Raw genomic sequence first — 21,207 nt, 5'->3', positions numbered from 1 at the left:
CAACAGAGCCTAGAAACTTAGTTTGCCGCATTTTCTGCATTGTAGAATCTAAGGGAATCTGTGGTGACCTATATCTCCCTCGCCTATAGCAAGCATATCTGCAAGACTGCTGCTTCTGTACTGTGGAACGCTTGATGTCCATTAAATCCTAGTGACCCCTTACTTTACTTGCCCTGAAGAGCTCTGGAGTTCTGTGTATTTCCCTCTTTACTGCTCCTTAGCCCTGCAGAGTCTCAAGGGATGTGAATACAGGGCTATATAAACAGAAACCTACTAAGCTTACCTATGAAGAGATTCTTGCATTAATAATGCATCTTTAGAAACTGTGGAAATCACAAATCAGAAGAAAAATGCTGATTAAGTGGCACAGAACTGGAATGTAAGTCAAACTAAAATACCCCATGAAAACTTCACCCCGACAGGTGAGATCCTTGGTTTCACAAACTTGCAAAGGGGTTTCAAGTTTTAAACTCCTCAGCACGGTCATTTTGAAACACTGAGGGTCACACTTCTGTAATTGTTGGAAAAAATGCACTGTAGCTCTGTTCTACTGCCTTATAACTAGTATCCGATTCAGCTTTCTCATAGCTCCTTTTGTATGGCTCTCCCTTCTCACGGCTCCTATTGCATTAAGAGGGTTCAGTGAATTTAGTGTCCAACGCCATGGTTTATTCCTCCCCCCTGAAAAAAGCAGATAACTGAACAGGATGGAATATTTGGTGCTAAGAGTCTAAATAGACTTAATGCCCTTACTCATTCTGAGCTCTAAAATCTGAAACAGTCAGGAAAATACTGAGTTGTAATGAAGTAAAACAGTTCCCTAATGAGAGAACATCTCTCTACTTTGCAAGGGCCTTACGCAAAGCTGTGTATTTGGAAAAATATTACAGAAGCACCTTTGGACCCTCAGTTCAAATAAAGCAACATCACAGATTGCAGAATTAAGTACATTACCAAATAACTAGACCAGCTGCACTATTTATTACCAAACTTTCTAACTTAATCGTGTTTAGCACAATTGCAATAGTCACTTGCTTTTAGAAAGATTTTTGCAAAAGCAAGATTGACTTTTAAAATGCTTACAATTACTCATACCTGATTGGATTTCTGGACACAGTAAGAGAAGGACAATATAAAAATATACTTATGAAAGTAAATTATAGCACAAGACCAAGTTAAAACACTTTTTTACAAGAAGACCTAGAGTGATGCTCCAGTGTTTGGGTTTCTTGAGGAAGCACACCACGCTTGGTGACAACAAAAGGAAATATCCAGCAAACGCTGCATCACAAACCACTAGAATTTCTCAGTGTCAGTCTGCATTTGATGCCCCAGATCTCCTGGTTCTTTTTGCTGCCAACAGTTGGCCGTGCAATGGTTGTAAAATGCGAACAATTGATCTTTATGTGGGGAAGCGTTTCTTTTAGGAGCTGTAGGGAATTGTCAGTCACTATTCCAAAAACTTGAAGAGTCTTTAGTGTGGGAATTTCACCAAGCTCACTAAAAGGGGAGAAACAAAACAAGCAGATCAGTAGGCTGCAAAAATGGCTTAAACTTTTACCCAAACTGAATAGTACAATTTCTTTCATGAAAAGTCTGGAAAATAGTATTTTGGATAAATGTTTGCTCCTATCTAAAAAAATCCCTGATTTTAAATATACTTAATTGAAACTTTATGCTCTGTTCTGGTCATTCAGTAAGAAGTTCAATTGCCAAACCAACTTGAATAGAGAAATAGGAATTTAAGTGCAATGACATGTCAGTAACTTTATTCATAACCTATGAGCCTCACACATGCTAGGTTATTGCAGGACATGGCTGGTTTGTTTATTTAGTGTCTCTGCAATAGCAATGGACTATTAAAATCAACATTCAGAATAAATGGAGCAAATTGTGCCAAAATGGTAAATCCTACACATCAGTCACCTCCTTAAATACTTTTAATAATCTTAGTTAATTACCTATTTTTCACAGTATGGAATATTCTCTTATTTATTGTCAATGGTGTGCTAAGTCCTTTACAAGTGAGAACAGAGATAGATAAGAATCAAACTCTGAATGCTCAGGAAGGAGAGGATAAGGAGCTTAATCCTGATAACACAGGGCAAAAAATAACCAGTGAACAGACTCTGGGGTGGACAAGGTATGTGATTTTTGTGGTGGTGTTTTGAAAGGATTGAAGGGTTATGGCAACAGGCCAGATAAGGTGGTAGTGGCAGTAACAGGGTTGAGATTAGAGTCTGGCCAAGGGATCAGCAGAATGGAATTTGTGGTGATATTTGAACTGGTCATACAGACCAAGTTCCTTGTGTTTGCCCAGCTATCTTTTAAATATGTATTTGCAAGTACAGTCAGGGATAGATGGATTCATGAGAAGGAACAAACACTACAGAGTTATCCCATAGCCACACCACTATACCAGTGTTACAGGTCTTCCAACTCCCATTTTAACAGCCTAGGTTTAGGAATCGATATAGATCCATTGCAAGTTCTCATTTTTAAACTTTGTCAAACAGAATTTTATTGTAAATACATTGTTTCAACAAGTTTTATATTATGCATCCAACCATTTAATGTTTTGTTTTACTAAATATTATTGTTCACAATTTTTTGTGGGCCCTAGGTAAGGACGGAATCTATCTTGTTGTTTAGAAAATAGAAATGGCTTAATGAATAATTTCCTTAAGGATTTTCTACTTCAACAGCCCCTTCCTAGACAGAGGCTGCAGTAGCTCTGTACTACTGAGCAAATAATCTGAGTTTTAAAATTCCTTCAGCTCAGCCACCTAATCCTCTTTAAAGGGATATGTAAATAGTTACAGAGCTATTAGTCTGTGATAAGCTCACACTTAATCCCTTCTCACTACTACTGAGAAAAGTGACACTAACATTGACATAGCTGACCCAGTAACAGACAGAGTAAAATGTTTCACCAGTCATCCTTAAGTGTCTCCATTATATATAAAAGTATTGAAGGAATCTCAGATCAGTGTAATCTGATCCTTGCACTTCTATAACGTCTTCCATCAGAGAATAACATGTCTTGGGAAGAGATTTTTAAATGACAGGCACCCAACTCCTACTGAAAGTCATTAAGAGTAAGATGCCAAACTGCACTTGGCACCTTTGAAAACTGCTCCCTTTGCTAAAAATCCTCACAGACCACCATGAGACAGATGTTCCCATTTTATGGACGGAGGAAGTACAGTTAATTGATTTGCCCAAGGTCACACAGCAAAGTTGTGTTAGCATGAACAGCTTCTGATTTAATATGGAGTTTTTAAACACTCAAAGCATAACTTCCTTTAATTGCTTGCTCTAAGAACACCAATGTGGCACATCATATATTTGAACTAAAACCCAAAATGCTTTAGAATTAGAGGGAAAACAACAAGTTTCACCTGTAGTTAACTTTATGGGGCAGATCCTCAGATGGGGTAAATGGAACTAGGATAGCTCCACTGATGTCAGAACCATGCTGATTTACAGGAGCTGAAGATCTGACCCTATTTTTTGGTTTTGGTCAGTTTGACAACCATAATTTTGTATTACACAAAAAACTAAGTTAAAATATGTTCAGGTTGCAAAATCAAGCACTCAAAAGTTAGGAAATGCCAAAGTTAAGGTTGCCTATGCAACTTTAATTCATGCATTATGACAGTCTTTAATTAGATGACTGCATACTACTTTTCTCCATGACACTTGCCTCATTCAGTTCACAGGATTGTGTAGTGAACGAGGCTGTGGCCTCAGAAGTATTTGAAGGTGTGTAGTGAATGAGGAAAAAATGGTCTCATGGTTCAGGCAGTTGAATGCTGCCCTGGAGAACTGGATTCTATCTCTGCCTCTGCAACCCAGTTTCTATGGGATGCTGAGTAAGTCACTGAAACCAAACTTTTCACAGGTGGTCACCAGTGTCATTTTCTGAGTGCCCAATGTGAGACCCTGGTGTCTGCTTTGCAAAAATGCTATGCACTCACAGCTGTAACCAAGTCAATGAGCGCAGTGATTTGACCATGTAAAAAGATATATAATGTTAAGTACTCTGAAGGGAAAAAAAAAAATCAGGTCTTAAGTGTCAGATTTGGCACCCATTAGTGGACACTTCTGACCTTAATCTTTTGGGGCCAGATTTTTAAAGATATTTAGGTGCCCAGTGAAAGTTTCAATGAGTGTTAGGCAGCTAAATATTTTTAAATCTGTCCCTCTATGCCTGAGTTATCCATCTGTAAAATGGGGATAATACCCTCATACCTTTCAGAGGTTTTGTGCAAATAAATTCATTGTTTGTGAAGCATTCAAATAGTGTAGTAATGAGCATCATAGAAAAGCCTGTAAGGAAACGAATTTTATATTCAGAGCAGTGTTTGAATGATGTGCAATAAGTAAGGCATAGGGCCGCAATGAGAATAAAACAAAATAGTGATTAGTTGCTCAGAGTACCATCCAAGCTGTGCACTCAATGAGGCAGGGGTCCTCTGGAAAAGACAGTACATGTAATTAGATTCTATCATAATGCATATACACACAAGGAAGGCAAATTAAGGATATAGGCAACCTTAATTTGGGCAATTCCTAACTGAGTTTTTTACTTTGAACCTTAATATTCTTAACTTCCTCAGTATAAAAGGTGAACTTGGAAGGAAAAAAAACACCCAGGAACTCCATTGGAATCATATTTACACCCACATGGTTCAACCAGCAGAGCTGGAACCTTTAGATCCACAGCACAGACCTATGCCACTTGAGCTAATGCATTCACTGATAGCAGTAGTAGGCTGTCATGTGCATGCACCAGCACTAGAGGGAAATGAGACAGACACTTCATAGATTTTTGCTGACCCCAGCAGAGACCCAGTAATCATCAGCTCCATTCTGCCTCTTAGCTCCAGTCTTCCTCTTGTTTTTAAAGATATTATTTGCAGTTTAAGTCTATACAGAAGTTCAGGATCTTGAGCAGTTTTTATTAAGTATTTCAGATCACCTTTTAATTCAGTTTTAATAGTAAACAACTATAAGGGGTGTAAGACATTACTCACAGTAAGTCAGCAGGAGATATCTGATAACATCTACTAAGAGACAAATGCTGTAGGCAGATGAGCTGATGAAAATATTGAAAACATTCAGGCTTCAACATTGCACTGTCACTGTAATAAAGGTGATATATACAAAAGTAGGATTAAAACATTCCTTTTCAAGAACACAATAGAAGCAAAGTTTCAAGTGTTTCTGAAATTCAGGGAGAAAAGTTTTGTACACATTAAACACTTATCTGCCTTCAAAAACTTTTACCAGCTTATTAACTATTTTCAAATTTAACATGTTTTCTTCCTTACATATTAGAAATTCATCACCAATTTCTATCTTTGGGGGGGGGGGGGAGAAGAGCAGTAGCTTGTTTTGCAGGAAGCTGTTTTGGCACAGGAACTTGGGTCACAAAAGGAAATTGCTCTACATGTCAAGAGTTCTAACCAGTGTTTAGTTGATATGGCAAAAATCAAATTACACTGACATTTTATAATCGTTACAAATGCATGACAGGTATATTACTCCTGAGGGAATTCTGCACCAAAAAAATAAAAATTCTGCACTCAATATTTTAAATGTTTGCAAAATTCTGTATATTTTATTGGTCAAATAAATGTGCAGGCTCCAGCATGGCAGTGGGGAGCACAGGCGACAGGCTGCATGGAGGTGGGAGATCACCCAGCAGTCCCACCTGGACATGGAGTCAGCAGTAAGGCTGCACCTGACCCTGACACACCAAGTCCCTATCTCTCCATATCAGGCGCAGCAAGATAGCAAAAGAGAGGAACAGTCTCTCGCATGCACACCCAGCCCTGGTCTCCGATCCAGGTGTGGGGCAAGCAGGCTCAGCCCGGCGCGATCCAAGCGTGGAAGGGCTTAATGTGGGTATGTGGGGTGAGAGGGTTCTGTGTGGGGCAATCTCGATGCAGATGGCTCAGTGGGGGATCCAGGCACGGGGGGAGAGGGGGAGCTGGATGCACAAGGGATTGTTGGGGGGGTTCTGGGTACAGGGGCAATAGGACTCTGCAGGGGGTCCAGGTGAAAGAGGTTAGGGCTGGGGGGGTAAATGGGGGCTCAGTGGGGTCCAGGTGCTGGGGGAAATGGGGCTTGGTGGGGTGGAGGTCTGTATGCAGCTGGTCGGGGAATCTGAGGTAGGGGTCGCTGGGCCTATTTAACTGGGGAGCCTGAGCAGCTGCTGGGGGGACACCACATGCTTGGCTCCTGCTTACCACCCAGGATTCCCTTATCCCCTTCTCTTCCCTATCCCATTGCCCCTCCCTACTGCCCTGTGCCCTTCCCACCCACCCCCTCCTTCCCTACTGCCTCTTCTCCCTACCCCACCACCCTTCCCCTATTTCCACCACCCTCCTTACCCTGCCCCACTGCGGGCCTTCAAAGTTGTACAGAAAACAGGATGGTTCCCCAGCAGAAGGGGGGCATGACCAGCACTAGGAGCAAGGAGGTGGTGTCTAGCTGCAGAGTCAGGAGAGCTGAACAGCACTCTCCTTCAGCTGGACAGCTCTGTGCTCTCAGCAATTGGGAGTGGGGGGCCAGTGGCATGTGACACCGTGTGCCCCCCATGCTTTGCCTCTCCCATGGGCATCTCCACCACTGCCCCCATGCAGCTTCCCTTTGCTTCCCCCTCATTTTCTGCCAGTGGGGACATGAATTCTGCGTGCAGTGGTGCAGGATTCCCCTGGGGGTAAATGCGTTTAGCTTATCCCTTCCAGAAAAGTATTTTTTCCTGTCTCAGTAACTAGCATATTACCCATGAAGGTACTGTCAAGCTGTATACCCCCTGTGACTTACAGTCAGCAGCACTTAATACACTGAGATCTGATATATAAGGCTACCATTTTCTCATCTGGAAGTTATTGTACCTTAAGTCTGCTATTAACGTCAAGACTTCATAGCATTTCTCTTGACAGTCAACCCTGGCATACAGCATGTGCCCACAGCACTACAGGGATTCTCGGTAGCGGTGCAGCTCATTGGCAGCTGCCCCAAGTGAGAAGAGCCCTGAACCCAAGTAGCACAAAGGCAGCTTAAGATACCTTTGCCTCTACCCCGTTCTTGGGGGGCTCCAGCACAGAATCTGCCCCCATGCATCTGGATTTCTGCCAGCAAAAGCTACAGGAACCTATGAGTGAACCTAGCCTAAAGTTTATAGCACAACTGATCAGACAGCTGGAGAGGGCAATGGGAAAAGAGGGAGGTGCATAACCAATTCTCAAATAAATTCACCTATGTTAAAACAAGTTTTAGATGTGATCTTGTACTAAATGCTATGTATTTTTCCCCCCTTTATTATCGAACTTGCTCAGTATCAAAGTAAGCAAACTCTATAGTAACATCACAAACTGGTTTCCGTTTTCACACTCAGAACTCTCAGCCCAAAAGGTGAATTTCAGAAACTTTCTGGGAACAATTTCTGTCTCAAGGAATTTTTTGGGGGGTAAAGTTTGAGCAGACTACCTTCAAAATGTTTGAGCCGGCCTCAATGTGATTGGGGAGGCAAAGAGGGGGCAAGAATTACCATTAAGAAAATCCCAGCATATTGTGATAGTCAGTATTACAACAAACAGGAAACGATGGGCACAGTTTAAGAACCTGATCAGAACAGACCCCAGATGAAGCCTGAAATTTAGCAAAGAAATAAATCTTCCAAGGAGTGACATCTGTGCTAGGTGTGGAGTAGAGGAGAAGAGAGAGAAGATCTTGCCTGAAAGTGCTCAGAAACAACAGAGATGAGCCTGGTATGAAAATGTATGTAGATATCGATCACTCACAGGTTCATCTGGCTTCTGCTAGCACAAACCCAGATGCACAGGGGCAGATTCTGTGCTGTGGCCCCAGAGAGACAGAAGTTGCAGCCGGAATGGAGTAGGGGCAAAGATGTCTTTATACTGTTTGGATTCAGGGCTGCTGAAGAGTTTCTGATACACAGTTTTTTACCTTAAATCTAACTGGATGAGATACGGGCATCTTGTCACCAATGTCTTGATATCTGGAAGGGGGGGGGGGGGGAGAAAAAATGTACATAAATCAGCCAGGCATTTTCCCCAGCAATATTAAAGCTTCTCCTGACCAGTAAAAGCTACCTTTTAAAGTTGCATGTGGTTTGAATTATTCACTGCTAATCATTCACTGCTAACATGGAGTAAGTTCCATGTTTTCTTCCAACGTGAGTTCTTGACAAAAGGTTGCACTTGTTTTAAAGAACATTTGTATTGCACTTGAAACATATACCAAATCTTTTTCACCTACTGTTGTTCGGTGCAGATCCTTAAAGGATTTAAATGGTCTTAGCTTTGTCAAAAAAACAAATATTTTGTCCAAAAAAAAAAGTGCCCCTGAAATGCCATTTGCTCTATCAATATACAGTAAAAGCTTTTTTAACCGGCATGCTGGGGGAATGGGGGATACCGGTAAATTAAAAATGCCGGTTAACTCAGAGGGGGAGGGTTTTGGAGTGCGGGGCGGGTGCAGGACAGGGGCGTGGGAGGAGCTGCGGGACACAGGCTCTACGAGGGAGCTTGGAACAGGGGGTTGGGGCGTGAGAGGGGGCTCGGGGTGCCAGATGGGGGGGCACTCACCTCCAGCGGCTCCCTGTCCCTGCTGCTCCTGGTGGAGGCATGGCCAGACAGCTCTGCAAGCAGGCACATTGCCTCAGTCTGCAGGTGCCGCCCCCCCGCAGCTCCCATTGGCCGTGGTTCTCAGCCAATAGGTTGGGTGCCGTGGAGTCTGCGCTCGGGGACTCGAGAGCGGGGACAGAGGCAGCGTGCCTGCAGAGCCGCCTGGACGCACCTCCGCCAGCAACAGCAGGGATGGGGATCTGCTTGTATGGAGCCGCTGGAGGTGAGCACTCCAACATCCTGAGCCCCCTCCCCTGCCCCAAACCCCGTCCCAGAGTGCACCCCACAGCACATCCCACGCCCATCCTCTGCCGGCCCCGCACCAACCGCACTATAAACCGGACTTTCAGTGCAGATCAGAAATGCCGGTTTATAGAGTTTGCCGGTTGGTGAAGTGCCAGATAAAAGAGCTTTTAATGTACCAGCCAGAAAAACATTTGCATTTAGTCACTGTTCTCTTAATAGGAGAAATTTACTAGGTTTACAGGCATTCTGAGGCACTCCAAAACTCATTCATGCAACTGAAAACCACTACACAATTTCCATCATGTAGAACACACTCATCTTTGTAGCGACTGGGTTTTTTGGATACCTGAAGTTTTTCCTGTGTAAATCGAAGTTTTGTAATTTCCAAGTTCTTTCCTCATGACTGAAAATTGTATTGTTTGATTGCCTTTAATTGTAAGGTCTGTAAAACAGGGACCACCTTTTCATTATGTGTGTACAGCAATGAGCCCAGTGGGGTTCAGATTCCAGATTGTGGCATCTAAGTGCCATTAAACAATAATAATAATAATATAATAAAAAAGTGGTTATCAGTGTTTCAGAGCTCATGTACAAAAATTAGCAATAATGCAGGTTAAGTTTTAGGGTTAATGTTTTGTTTTATGAATTGTACAACATAAAGCACACCCTCATGGGGGCAAAAGCACCATTGCATTTGAAATCAATACTCTGGGTCTGACAGACCAAGAGAAGATGCAAACAGTTAAACAATCACAGCTACACTTAATTAAGGTTCCACATATCATTCCCCTAGAACACCAGTTCTCAGTGCTGCTATTTACCTGATATCTGTAGATTTTGTCTGTATCCGCTAAAATTTAGTTGGGTTACATTTGTAGAAATGTGGTTGACTGCTGCTTTAATGTGATCAGTTGTGAAGTCACACCAGGACAAGTTTAGCTCTTCTAATCTATGCACAAATAAAAATACATCCATTTGGAAGCACAGCAGAAACATAGGTTTGGCCTTAAACGCATCCACATACTATTCAAATACCAAAAAATAAATATATATATATATATATATATCAAACTGTACATGAGATATATACCATCAAGTTTCTTCATTAAGGACACTAAATTTCAAGAGATCAGATTAAATAGATGGCACAGAGGAATAATAATGGGACAAAGAGCATCTTGGTTGTCAAAATGCATCAAGCCAGCAATGGCAAAGTAATCATCATTTGTTGTTGCTGTGAAGTGGGGTATCTACCATAGTCTGGTTCCTAACGGATAAGAGTCCACCTTTAAAGAAGAAAAATACAGCTATTTGCTCCTTAACCTATCTATTATTAATTGGCCATCTGATTTAGTTTGTGTCTATTTTTTATAATGTACAGAAATCTCATACATGTTTTGACTACAACCCTCTTCAACCCTTCACAAGTTGCTTGTCTTAGACTGTAAGCTCCTTGGGGCAGGGACTGTGTACTCCTTTGTGTGGACAATGTTTTGTACATTGTGGGTGCTACCAGATTGCAAATAAATAACCACTACTACTGACCATTTTTTTTGGTTGTCTCAACGTAGGTCAAAGAAATGAGTCACGCTCTCATCCTACGGATTCCTCAAGAACAGAGTTAAAAACATTGGCGAGGCAAAGAAATGTACACGATGTATCAACCCCGCACTGGGCCAACAGGGACTGACCAAGCATTATGGGCCCAGGAGACCACGCCCCCTCACCTCTGCTGCGCATGGTCCAGGTGGAGGGGACAGATAAAAGGAGGCAGCTCAGCTCAATCGGTGTTGGTGGAAGAAGAGGAAGGATGTGTGCTGCAGGCTCCTGCAGAGGAACCATTGACTCTCCATGGATCTGGACTATGCTGTGGATGACCAGCTGACTGCAGAGACACCGAGCTGCTGCCAGCCGAGGAGATGCCCAAGATGGGCTTTATGGTAGGAAAAGACCCAGGGAATCTGTTAGGAGCTGATACTTGAACCCTGTATAGAGAGTTTACCAGCTTCACAGGGCCCTCTGTTGGAACACGGTGAAGTAGGGTAGGCCTGGGTCCTCCTGCCCCACACTTGCCACTAGATGTGGATACCATTGTCTCCCACTATAAACTGATTGTTTGCTCTGCCCTACCTGAAGGATCAGAGTCCCAACTGCTTGTGTTTGCCTCAGCCAGGAAAACCAGACGCTACAGACTGCTTGTTTGCTCTGCCTCAACAGGGGTCCTGGAGCCCTTGATCGTGATCATTTGGCACAACAAGGAATCTCGACAACCATGTGACTGGGTGTGTCAACCCCACACTGGGCAAACAGGGGCAGCTCCCGCTCAACACACCAAGCCCCCGTGACATGCTGTGTGGCACCAGTCCTGTTACTTACTATCAAAGTATAGCACCACCTAAAGCAGCGTTTCCTCAACCTGTGGGTCGGGACCCAAAATTGGCTCATCAGAATGTTTCAAAGGGTCCCGTGGCAGCTCCTGTCCCCTGGGGCTGGCCGGGCTCGCCACCTTGCTCCAGGCACTGCAACCTCTGGGGTCCCAGTGCCACTAAGGTTTGGCCCAGTCGTCATGATGACGGGAGTCTGAGTAGGCCAAATTTGAGTGAGTGGCACTGAAACCCCATGAGCCAGGTCACAACTCTACTCACACAAATTTGGTCTAGTCAGGGAGGCGTGGCCAAATCTGAGCGGCGCTGCAATGCCTAGAGCGCAGAGCCAAGCCCAGCCAGACCCACAGCACAGCAGCTGTAGGAGCTGCCACTATGGAGTGAGTGCCAGGCAGAACCTAGCTTTCCCCCCCACCCCCCCAGGGTGCAGGATCTGACTGAAGCCACACCTGGGGGCTTCACCCCCAGACTATTTACTGGGTCATGACAGGCCATAAACATTTACAAATGGGTCCTGAGCCCAAAAAGATTGAGAACCACTGGCCTAGAGGTCCCAACCAAGATCAGGACCTCATTCCGCTAAGCAGTGCATATACGTGTAGTAAACAGACAGTCACGGTCCTAAACAGGGACAATCTACAAGACAAAGAAAATATTCCCATTTTACAGATTGCAAATTGTGGCATAGAGATTAAGGTTTTATTTACACAACTTGCACGGTATAACTGAGGAAGTATGTTTAAACCCACAGTACATTTTAAGCTTGCCTTTGCATTAAGTAGTTTCTCCAACATTACACAAGAACTCTGGATTCATTTTCTGCCACAGATCTCCCAAGTCCCAGTTCAGTGCCTTAACCACAGACCATCCTTCTTCACGTTGGCAGATCACAGAACGTTAGTCTCCACAAGCTGTCAAATTTTTATAACGGTACTACATCAGCATTAGAACGTCTATGTGTTTGAAGGATTATTTTAACATCTTTTAACATCACGTGATCTTTTCTACTATCAAAGCTGCACACTTTGTGTAAAGGGGGCTCATCAGATGCCATTTCACAATTCTTAAAGACACACTTTCACCTTGACAGAGTTTGACTTGTTGCTCTTTCAATACGGAAATCAACTTTAATTGTGTCTGTTTTGAATATCCTCATGCAAACTGTTTTTTTCCCCCCAGATAAATGTACCTTTCTTTAAGGAAGAGAAGTTTAACAAAAACATGAATTATCTGAATCTTCAGCAAAGGAAAATACCCTATTTAGATGTTCAAGAACACAAATTATAGTTCATAAAAGTTATACACCCATGCCAGTGGGGTGCTCAGATGATCATTTCTCCCAGGAATATCAACAAGTGCATAAATTAATTCGGTCTTACCCAGAACAGCTGATCAACATCATCTCCAATGCTTCTGCAGAAAATTCAGAACATCCAGAGAGATTTAATCGCACCAAACTGGAATTCTGAGCGATGCTTCTGTAAAGACCACAGATGGAGAGTCAGAATGCTTTCACATCTCTCCTGGTATCCATTTTATAATTTGTTTTCATAATTTAAAGTTCCAGGCTCAGGATGGCCTTAATTTAGTAAAGATACATTTGTGCATCTTTGCCTAGTGCAGGGGTTCTCAAACTGGGGTTCAGGACCCTTCAGGGGGTCGCGAGCTGTCAGCCTCCATCCCAAATCCTGCTTTGCAGCCAGCATTTATAATGGTGTTAAATATATTTTAAAGTGTTTTTAATTTATAAGGGGGGTTGCACTCAGAGGCTTGCTATGTGAAAGGGGTCACCAGTACAAAAGTTTGAGAACCACTGGCCTAGTGAGCCCTAGGTTTTCAATTTAACAGTTAAATAGATGTTCTGTAACTGTTTACCTGCTGCATTAGTGTACTGGATAAATCATACACTTGAAGAGGGCTATAACCCCTAGGGTCCTGGCCAAATTCCTATTTGGATATTTACATTCTGCCTAATTGAATGTTTCCTTGCAGTTTTAATGTTCCTCTACTCTTCCTGTTACTATGCGCTGTTAAACAGCTGCCATGTTTCACCACAGAGGTGGCTGCATTTTTGTGACGGATAAAGCAATTATCCCATTTGTAAAATAAGCCTCAATCCTGTAAATAGATGGGTTCAAGGGTCTGCATAGGCACAAGTGTGTTCTTGCTGAAGTCTGTGCTAGTCTAGCTATTTACAAGACGAGGGCCTACATTTGTAAGTTGCCTGGGGAGCCTTCTGCATACAAGAAGGCATATCAATAAAAGTTATTATTGAATACTTCTTGCAATGAGGCGGAGTGGCCTCATTCCAGCACAGAGGAGGTTAACTCACCCTGTTGGGCTCAGCTAACCCCGTCCCTTCTCTCTCTCGCAGAAAGTGCGGGGGCGGGACATGTAGTATAAGACCAGGGAAGGAGCAAGACGTCTGACCCAGGGAGCCAAACAGCTAGCAGAGCCCACAACTGGCTGTGGCAAGTGATGACCCTCCAGAGCCAGCTTGGAGGGAAGGCAAACTGCTACCCTGGAAGACTGAGAAACCCAACTAGGGAGTGGAAAGTGGACCATCTAACAAGGAGAGGGGGAACCAGGCCCCGGTGGCCATGGAGCAGCCCCACAAGATGCTGGTAGGAAGTAGCCGAAGGAACAGAGACATTGACCCCACGTACTCCCGGCAACCCCACAATGGAATCACCTGTCATTTCTAGCGTCCTGGGCTAGGACCTGGTGGAGCAAGGTGGGTCCGGGTTCCCCTGCCCCCAACCCCCCACTTTGGGCTGGATGAGTGCTAACCCTTAGGTCAGAAGGCCAGAGCCACTGACTGTTGACTTGCTCGGCCCTCATTCCGGAGGCCTAAGCTGCTACTTGCTCAGCCGCAAGCTAGGATGCCTGATAGACTAACCAGGCATGAGCGCTGATTCCCTGATGCCACCAAAGGGGGTGCCCGTGGTCCTGAGATGCAGGAACCTTACACTTCTGAACATGCCCACTCACCTAACGATATCATCAGAAAGCACCAGTCCTTCCAAGCTGAGGTTCTGTAGTCGATCACAACGACAAAGAATAGTATGGAGATCTGCAACATTTATTGTGCAGTTGGACATGTCCATATGTTGCACTCTAAGAGGTCTAAAGAGGAGAAAGGCAGACAATACAAAATGGATTTTAACGTTTTTCTAAAATTGAGATAGTATACTGCATTTGTATACCACAAATGAATGCATAAAATATATATGCTTTAATGCATGTCTGATCCATCAATATTACTAAGCTGGTTACCAAAACTGCAAAATTCTATTTACTTTGAGGCATACAAATCTTTAAGACTCATAATAATATCTCTGTTTATGCTAGAGTTAAATCATATTTCCTTTAACTTTGCATAGAAATATACTTCAGTGGTCAGTAGTTCTTGGTTCTAAAAAAAAAAAAATTTTTTTACTGAATAATGGTAGTAGACTATACTTCTCAAGATTGTATTAATCAGTTCTTGAACAATTCTGAATCAAGTAACAACAGAATGCACTTCCCCTGATATTCAGCCCAGTGCCTTATTCCCTGCTCCATGATGCCGCCATTCTAAAATTTATAGATGCCACAAGTGTGACAACCAGAGATGCTAAATCAAAGAGATTGGTTGAACTATATGAAAAACTGAAAGGGAGACTTTGGCCTGGTCCACACTAACCCCCCACTTCGAACTAAGGTACGCAAATTCAGCTACGTTAATAACGTAGCTGAATTCGAAGTACCTTAGTTCGAACTTACCGCGGGTCCAGACGCGGCAGGCAGGCTCCCCCGTCGATGCCGCGTACTCCTCTTGCCGAGCTGGAGTACCGGCGTCGACGGCGAGCACTTCCGGGATCGATCCCAGAAGATCGATTGCTTACGGCCGGACCAGGAAGTAAGTGTAGACCTGCCCTTTGTTCCAGGGCACCAAGAGATGGTGACAGCCTTACCGGTTGTTTTTAAACAGTGGTTTCCCAATACAGGATCTTGGACAACGGAATACAGTTACACCCACAGGGAGCAACTGCCCAATCACTCCTGGCAGTAGATTTTTACCAGTCAGATCAAGGGTCTGCCACAGCGATTCATCAAACCTATGGAGGAAAGGAGTTTGATTGTTAGTAAGTAATCGAAGGCCAAAGCAAAGGACACTGCCATCAACAGCTTTTAATATTATAAATGAATGTGCAAAACAAGGAAATCAACTCAGCAAGGATTTACTTATATAAACATTACTGACCGGTTTCAGAGTAGCAGCCGTGTTAGTCTGTATCCGCAAAAAGAACAGGAGTACTTGTGGCACCTTAGAGACTAACAAATTTATTTGAGCATAAGTTTATTTGTTTGTAAATTTGTTAGTCTCTAAGGTGCCACAAGTACTCCTGTTCTTTTTACAAACATTACTGAGATTTCTCACTGATCTGACAGCAAAGCACATTTGTATTCCTGAATATGAAGAGCCAAGATACTGTATGAAACTCTCTGCAATATTTGACAGGGATTGAAGACCCAAGGAGAGCAGAAATTTTGCTCAACTGAATTGGGGCTCCATTGGTTCCAAGAGGAGGGAACAGGAGAGTAGGTAAGTTGGAACTTTTGCTGCTTTTCCCAGAGAAGGGAAGCAAGGAGTAGAGGGTCCACGTGGAGAAGTGTGGCTGGGAGGCTATAGTGTCCTGCAAGTACTGGAACTCTGTGGGAAAGGGGGCATTATTTGTTTAGTGGGAAGCAAGATGTAAGGAATTTGGGGGAAGACAGGAGTCTGGAATTAATGAATGGAACGGGTGGGTGCATGATAGAAGAGAGAGAGAGAGAGAGAGGTCATGACCCCAGGTTTCATTATTGGGAGGGCTGGAAGAGAGCAGAGGCTTTAAATTAGCTATGGGTACAGCCCAAATGCATCAAGATGCAAATGAGACCATTTAACAACCTTTAAAAAGCAACACTGTTCTCAACACCTACAAGTAAAAAGCAATACTCACGCTAGGCGTTGCCACCTCTTGCAAATCTGGGAAACTTTTAACAGGTCAGCTAGGGGTAAGTATGCAAAGATCCCCAATAGCAATTCATCTGGCAGTGCATCCCAAGAAATACCTTTAAGAAAACAGTTAACAGATTTTACATAGATCTGATTCATTTTTGTCCACTGATTAGACCAGTGGTCTCCAAAGTGGGGTGCGCGGCAGGAGGAGTGCTTTTTTTTTTTTTTTTTGCGCTTCATCTTCAGTTCGGGTAGGAGTCTGAGCGGCTTTTTTTTTCCTTCGGCAAAAATGGTAGAGTCGGCGCGGCAGGGGGTGCGTGCTCAAAATTTTTTTACTGATAGGGGTGCGCAATCAAAGAAGTTTGGAGACCACTGGATTAGACATTTCAACAGTTTTGCCATTAAACAAAAATATTAAAAGACAACAGAAAAATTCCCTGGCTTACCATCACCACTTCATTTCCTTGTTGATCTATGGATACACTAGTCCACTACTTAGGTACTTACATTTCCTTATTGGAAAGGTATTATATTATTACTAACACCATCTCATCCAAGGTGTTATTAGGTGCTGTGTGCGTAAGTGCAAAAATAGCTGCCAACAGCACTGTCCCACATTTATCTTCTGAAGCCTGTTAGTCAACCCATCGTGTTCTGAGAAAGTGTGTGAAGAGTTCCAAAACCAGAATCTTTCTCTGAAAGGGATGCAGCTATTCTTCTCTTGTGCAATTAGCCCTTCTTAAAATTCATGACTCTCCTGACTGCAGCCCCTAATACATGTTGTGATATTGCTTTTTTGAGCTATTTCACTTTCCTAATATCCAAACATTCTTTTCTTAAGCAAGTACATTTTCAAGGAACTACGTACATCCAGAAAATGCTGTTACTGCTCCAAAGAGGTCTGTGGAACAAAGGAAGAAGGGATTCCCTAAATGGGATGGGAGACTGTACATTTTAGATAGGAACCCCAGCCAGCACTTCCCAGATCAACTTTATCTGAAAAGAAATATGTCAGGTTGGGCATAAATGAGAAGGGTGGCAGTTCAAAAAACAGCCCCTGTAAACTCACCAGAATACCATAAAGAAAGTCATAAGCATTAGTAAGTTACTAGATGGTAAGGAGGAGGCTCAAACTCAGGTCTTATGAAGGCTCTGAGAATATTCATCTCTTGTGACGTTTAGATCAGAGGTCTTCAGATAGTATAATCTGTTGCTGGAAAGATGTTTCTGAATCTATCGGAGTTGATCTCTTTTTAATCCACCCTCTGTTGGCCAAAACTGCTGTAACTACAGATCTGGGAAATGGGCGAAATCCAAAATCCTACTTAATCCTTATTGAAGAAAACAGATTAGAAGAAATGATGGGCTACATAGTAGCTATCAGTCTCTATGACCCATGGGAAATATTTTCTCCAGATACGATAAAATACTATCCATTCACAGGTGTCCTTTAAGGAAGCAATAGAGTCATAGAATCATAGAATATCAGGGTTGGAAGGGACCTCAGGAGGTCATCTAGTCCAACCCCCGCTCAAAGCAGGACCAATCCCCATACAGATTTTTGTCCCAGATCCCTAAATAGCCCCCTCAAGGATTGAACTCACAACCCTGGGTTTAGCAGGCCAATGCTCAAACCACTGAGCTATCCCACCCCATCAACCACTTTCTAACAGTAACTCTCTCTTGAGGGCATACAGGCTCGCCTAGATGTGGGAGGGGAAAGTCAAACTTGTGTGTGTTTCTTTCAAGTCTCTTTCTTTTTTACCTCCCACAATTCACTAGATCCAGGGACTAGAGCACAGGTGGGCAAACTATGGCCCACGGGCCACATCCAGCCCGCGGGACCATCATGCCCAGCCCTTGAGCTCCCAGCCGGGGAAGCTAGCCCCCGGTCCCTCCCCTGCTATGCCCCCTCCCCCGCTGCACAGGCAGCGCACTCCTGCAGGGCAGCATGGCAGTGTGTTTGGCTCCGGCCGGGCGGCGCGGCGGCCAGACATGCTGCTCTAAACGGCATGGTAAGGGGGCCGGGGAGTTGGATAAGAGGCAGGGGGTCCCGGGGGCAGTTGGATGGGGCGGAGGGGCGGTCAGGGGACGGGGGGGATTGGATAAGCGAGGGAGTCGCGGGGGGCTTGTCGGGGTCAGGAGTGTGGATAGGGGTTGGGGCAGTCAGGGGACAGGGAAGGTTGGATAGGGGGTGGTGTCCCGGGGGGCAGTTAGGGGCCGGGGGTTAGGGGACAAGGAGCAGGGGGGTTGGATGGGTCGGGGGTTCTGAGGGGGGCAGTCAGGGGATGGGAAGTGGGAGAGGTCAGATAGGGGGCGGGGACAAGGCTGTTTAGGGAGGCACGGCTTTCCCTTCTCGGCCCTCCATACAGTTTTGCAACCCCAATGTGGCCCTCGGGCCAAAAAGTTTGCCGATCCCTGGACTAGAGTCTGCTCAGAGACATCAAACTTTGTAAGAAGCAACTAAACTATTAGTGATTTGCAGTACCTGACCTCAGTCATTGTCATTGTTACAAGCTGACACAAGCCTGGGCTGCTGTTACTCTACCTGACTCTGTCTCTCGGAGCAGCCTAGGCCTGCGTGCAATCACAAAGTCCTTGTCCTTCTCTTTCACTTTCTGTCGTTTCTGAGGAGGATAAAGAGACACTAGCAGCTCCTGAGGGGTGTTCTCACTGCCCAGCTTCTCTTTCTTAAGGACAGACACTCCCATGCCTGAGAGTAGCTCTGATGTCTTGGTGGGGTCCCATGACCATGTGAAGCTTGTGGAAACATTGCTGTCTGAAGCTGGGATTTCCTGGAGATGTCTCCTGCAGGAACAGCATAAGTTACACTCATCCTCCCCAACACCAAATGTCAGAATTAGAAAGACATGTATGTAGAAAGACATCACAAAATGGCACAGGTGGCTGCACCTACATCCCCTACGATAAGCAATACAATTCAGTGAAAAATCAATAACAATGCTTTGTACTTCTATAGCATTCAAAAATCCTATAGGGCTTTACAAACGTTTACAACACCTGCAGACCTGGGATACATATAAGGATCAAACTGAACAGATTTATGTGATACTCCGTGGGGGAAATAGTCTGAAACACACATACTTAATGGAAAGAAGTAACCTGGGAAGCAGAAATGCTGAAATGGACCCACTTAGGGTGACGAGTAAATCAGAAGATGACTCTGCAGCACGATATGGTTGCAAAAAAAGAATATTACAATTTTGAACACTGTCATCACAAAGGGATGGGAATCTAGTCAACAGCAACAAAGCAGAGATATTGCCTCTGTGGGGAGTTAGAATACTGCACATTATCATGCTGCAGAATAGTGTGCCAAAGAAATTGGTGGAAATCCATTTGTTTGGGACTATTACAATGAGACTGCACAAATAACTGGAAGAAAGTCCTGCAATGGCTGGGGTTACAATGAATGATCTAACAGGTCTTCTCCATCTTTCATTGCCAGAATAGCTTCATCCACCTATGTGAACTCTGTGCAGTTTACAATCTATAGTCAAGTCTGTGATCTGGTGATTTGAATAAAGAACTGAGAGTCAAGAAATTGAATTCTAATCCTGCCTCTGAAATGGACATCTGCTTTTAGGCTCTTTTGCTTCAATTTCCTCACCTATAGAATAGTGATTACTTATCTACCTCCCAGGGGAATTAAAGATTACAGTGTTTGTACAGCACTTTGAAATACTACAGTGAACTAGTTAGTGCGTAGATGTACCCTTATCACTTACTGTATAGAGTTAGCACTGCTCAAAGTGTGTATCACAGGCCTTGTACTGCTAACAGAGACTCTCGGTTAGCACAAATGATAGGCATTTATTCTCCATTTTGGTCCTATTATCACCATGAAGTTCTAAGTAGCAATAGTGTGATGCAAAGTGACATCTGTGAAGTCCCAGAGGGCCAAAGACACAACCGTCAACAATGAGTATAAACTCACTTAACCTCAGATGCTTGAAAATATGCTTCATTTATAGAGGGGACTATAATGAACTGGCCAATAGCTGTAGGTCTCTGCCCTACACTGTGTAGATAATCAGAACTACTCAATTATGTCCACACTGCTATCCACGAATGGAGATTCTGTTTTAGCTCAATCAGTAGGGCCTGTGTCTTCGAAGCAGAGGGGATCTAGCTGCACTACTGCTATAAAGTTCCAAATGGTCACAACGTGCAGCACAGTAAAAACTGCAAAATCCTCTGTGAACACGGGTATGTTACAGGATCACTGTATTTTGGACAATACTACACACATACACACCTCTCCAAGTCACCACCATCCAGGCTATTGGCCCCCCCATACCTCAGCCCCGCTCAGATTTCCGCCAAAATCACATGGCTACCTGCTATTAACTACCCGTAGCCTTGGGGGATGCAGATGCGGTTTCCCATCCCCTGGGTAGAGGTGGAAGGGGCAGAAGCACGTACAATATACTGCAGCGTTAGGGATCTAACATCGCGTAGACAGACGGATAACAAAGCCCAGTGCAACGCTTTGCACGCACCCCCCACAACACAGCAGCAGCCTATGCTTTGGGCGGCAACTACCACCACTCACTCCTTCCCTCTGCAACACCCAGTGCAGCCCACCCCTAGCATGCCAGCCCCCACGCGGCTCCGTCCAGCTGCCCCCGGCCGCCGCGTTACCTGTGCATGGTGGCCTGGCGCAGAGGCATTAGACGCTAGGAGCCTTGGTCCCCGCACTAACTCGCAGCAGGAGCGACCGTCCCTTCCCGCGCCTCCTCTCTGCGCAGCAGCAGCAGCACCACCGAACTGAGCGCGGCCGGGGTAACGTTCCATTCCCCAACGCGCGCGCGCGCGCGCTACTCCTAACGGAAGTAGGGATAGCAGCTGGGGCAGAGGCAGCCGCAATGCCTCCTGGGATTTGTAGTTCAGCGGCGCCGGAGTCGGC

The 21,207-nt window shown here is 44.4% G+C and overlaps 1 protein-coding gene across 1 annotated transcript; it reads right to left on the bottom strand.

Moving 5' to 3' along the window:
• Window positions 1-1,019: 1,019 nt before the first annotated feature.
• Window positions 1,020-21,087, bottom strand: SKP2 (S-phase kinase associated protein 2). Its single transcript, XM_065406344.1, has 10 exons — window positions 20,943-21,087; window positions 18,826-19,085; window positions 16,279-16,390; window positions 15,250-15,393; window positions 14,285-14,419; window positions 12,673-12,771; window positions 9,731-9,858; window positions 7,984-8,035; window positions 5,040-5,147; window positions 1,020-1,500 (listed from the first exon to the last, which is right to left on the bottom strand). The coding sequence occupies exons 1-10, from the start codon at window positions 20,969-20,971 to the stop codon at window positions 1,287-1,289; spliced, it is 1,281 nt and encodes a 426-aa protein (XP_065262416.1). The 5' UTR covers window positions 20,972-21,087; the 3' UTR covers window positions 1,020-1,286.
• Window positions 21,088-21,207: the final 120 nt, after the last annotated feature.

This window comes from Emys orbicularis, chromosome 6 (assembly GCF_028017835.1).
Source record: "Emys orbicularis isolate rEmyOrb1 chromosome 6, rEmyOrb1.hap1, whole genome shotgun sequence".
NCBI classification, from domain to species: domain Eukaryota; kingdom Metazoa; phylum Chordata; order Testudines; family Emydidae; genus Emys; species Emys orbicularis.
The sequence above is the reverse complement of the archived record's forward strand: the minus strand, read 5'-3'. Positions and strand labels throughout refer to the sequence as shown.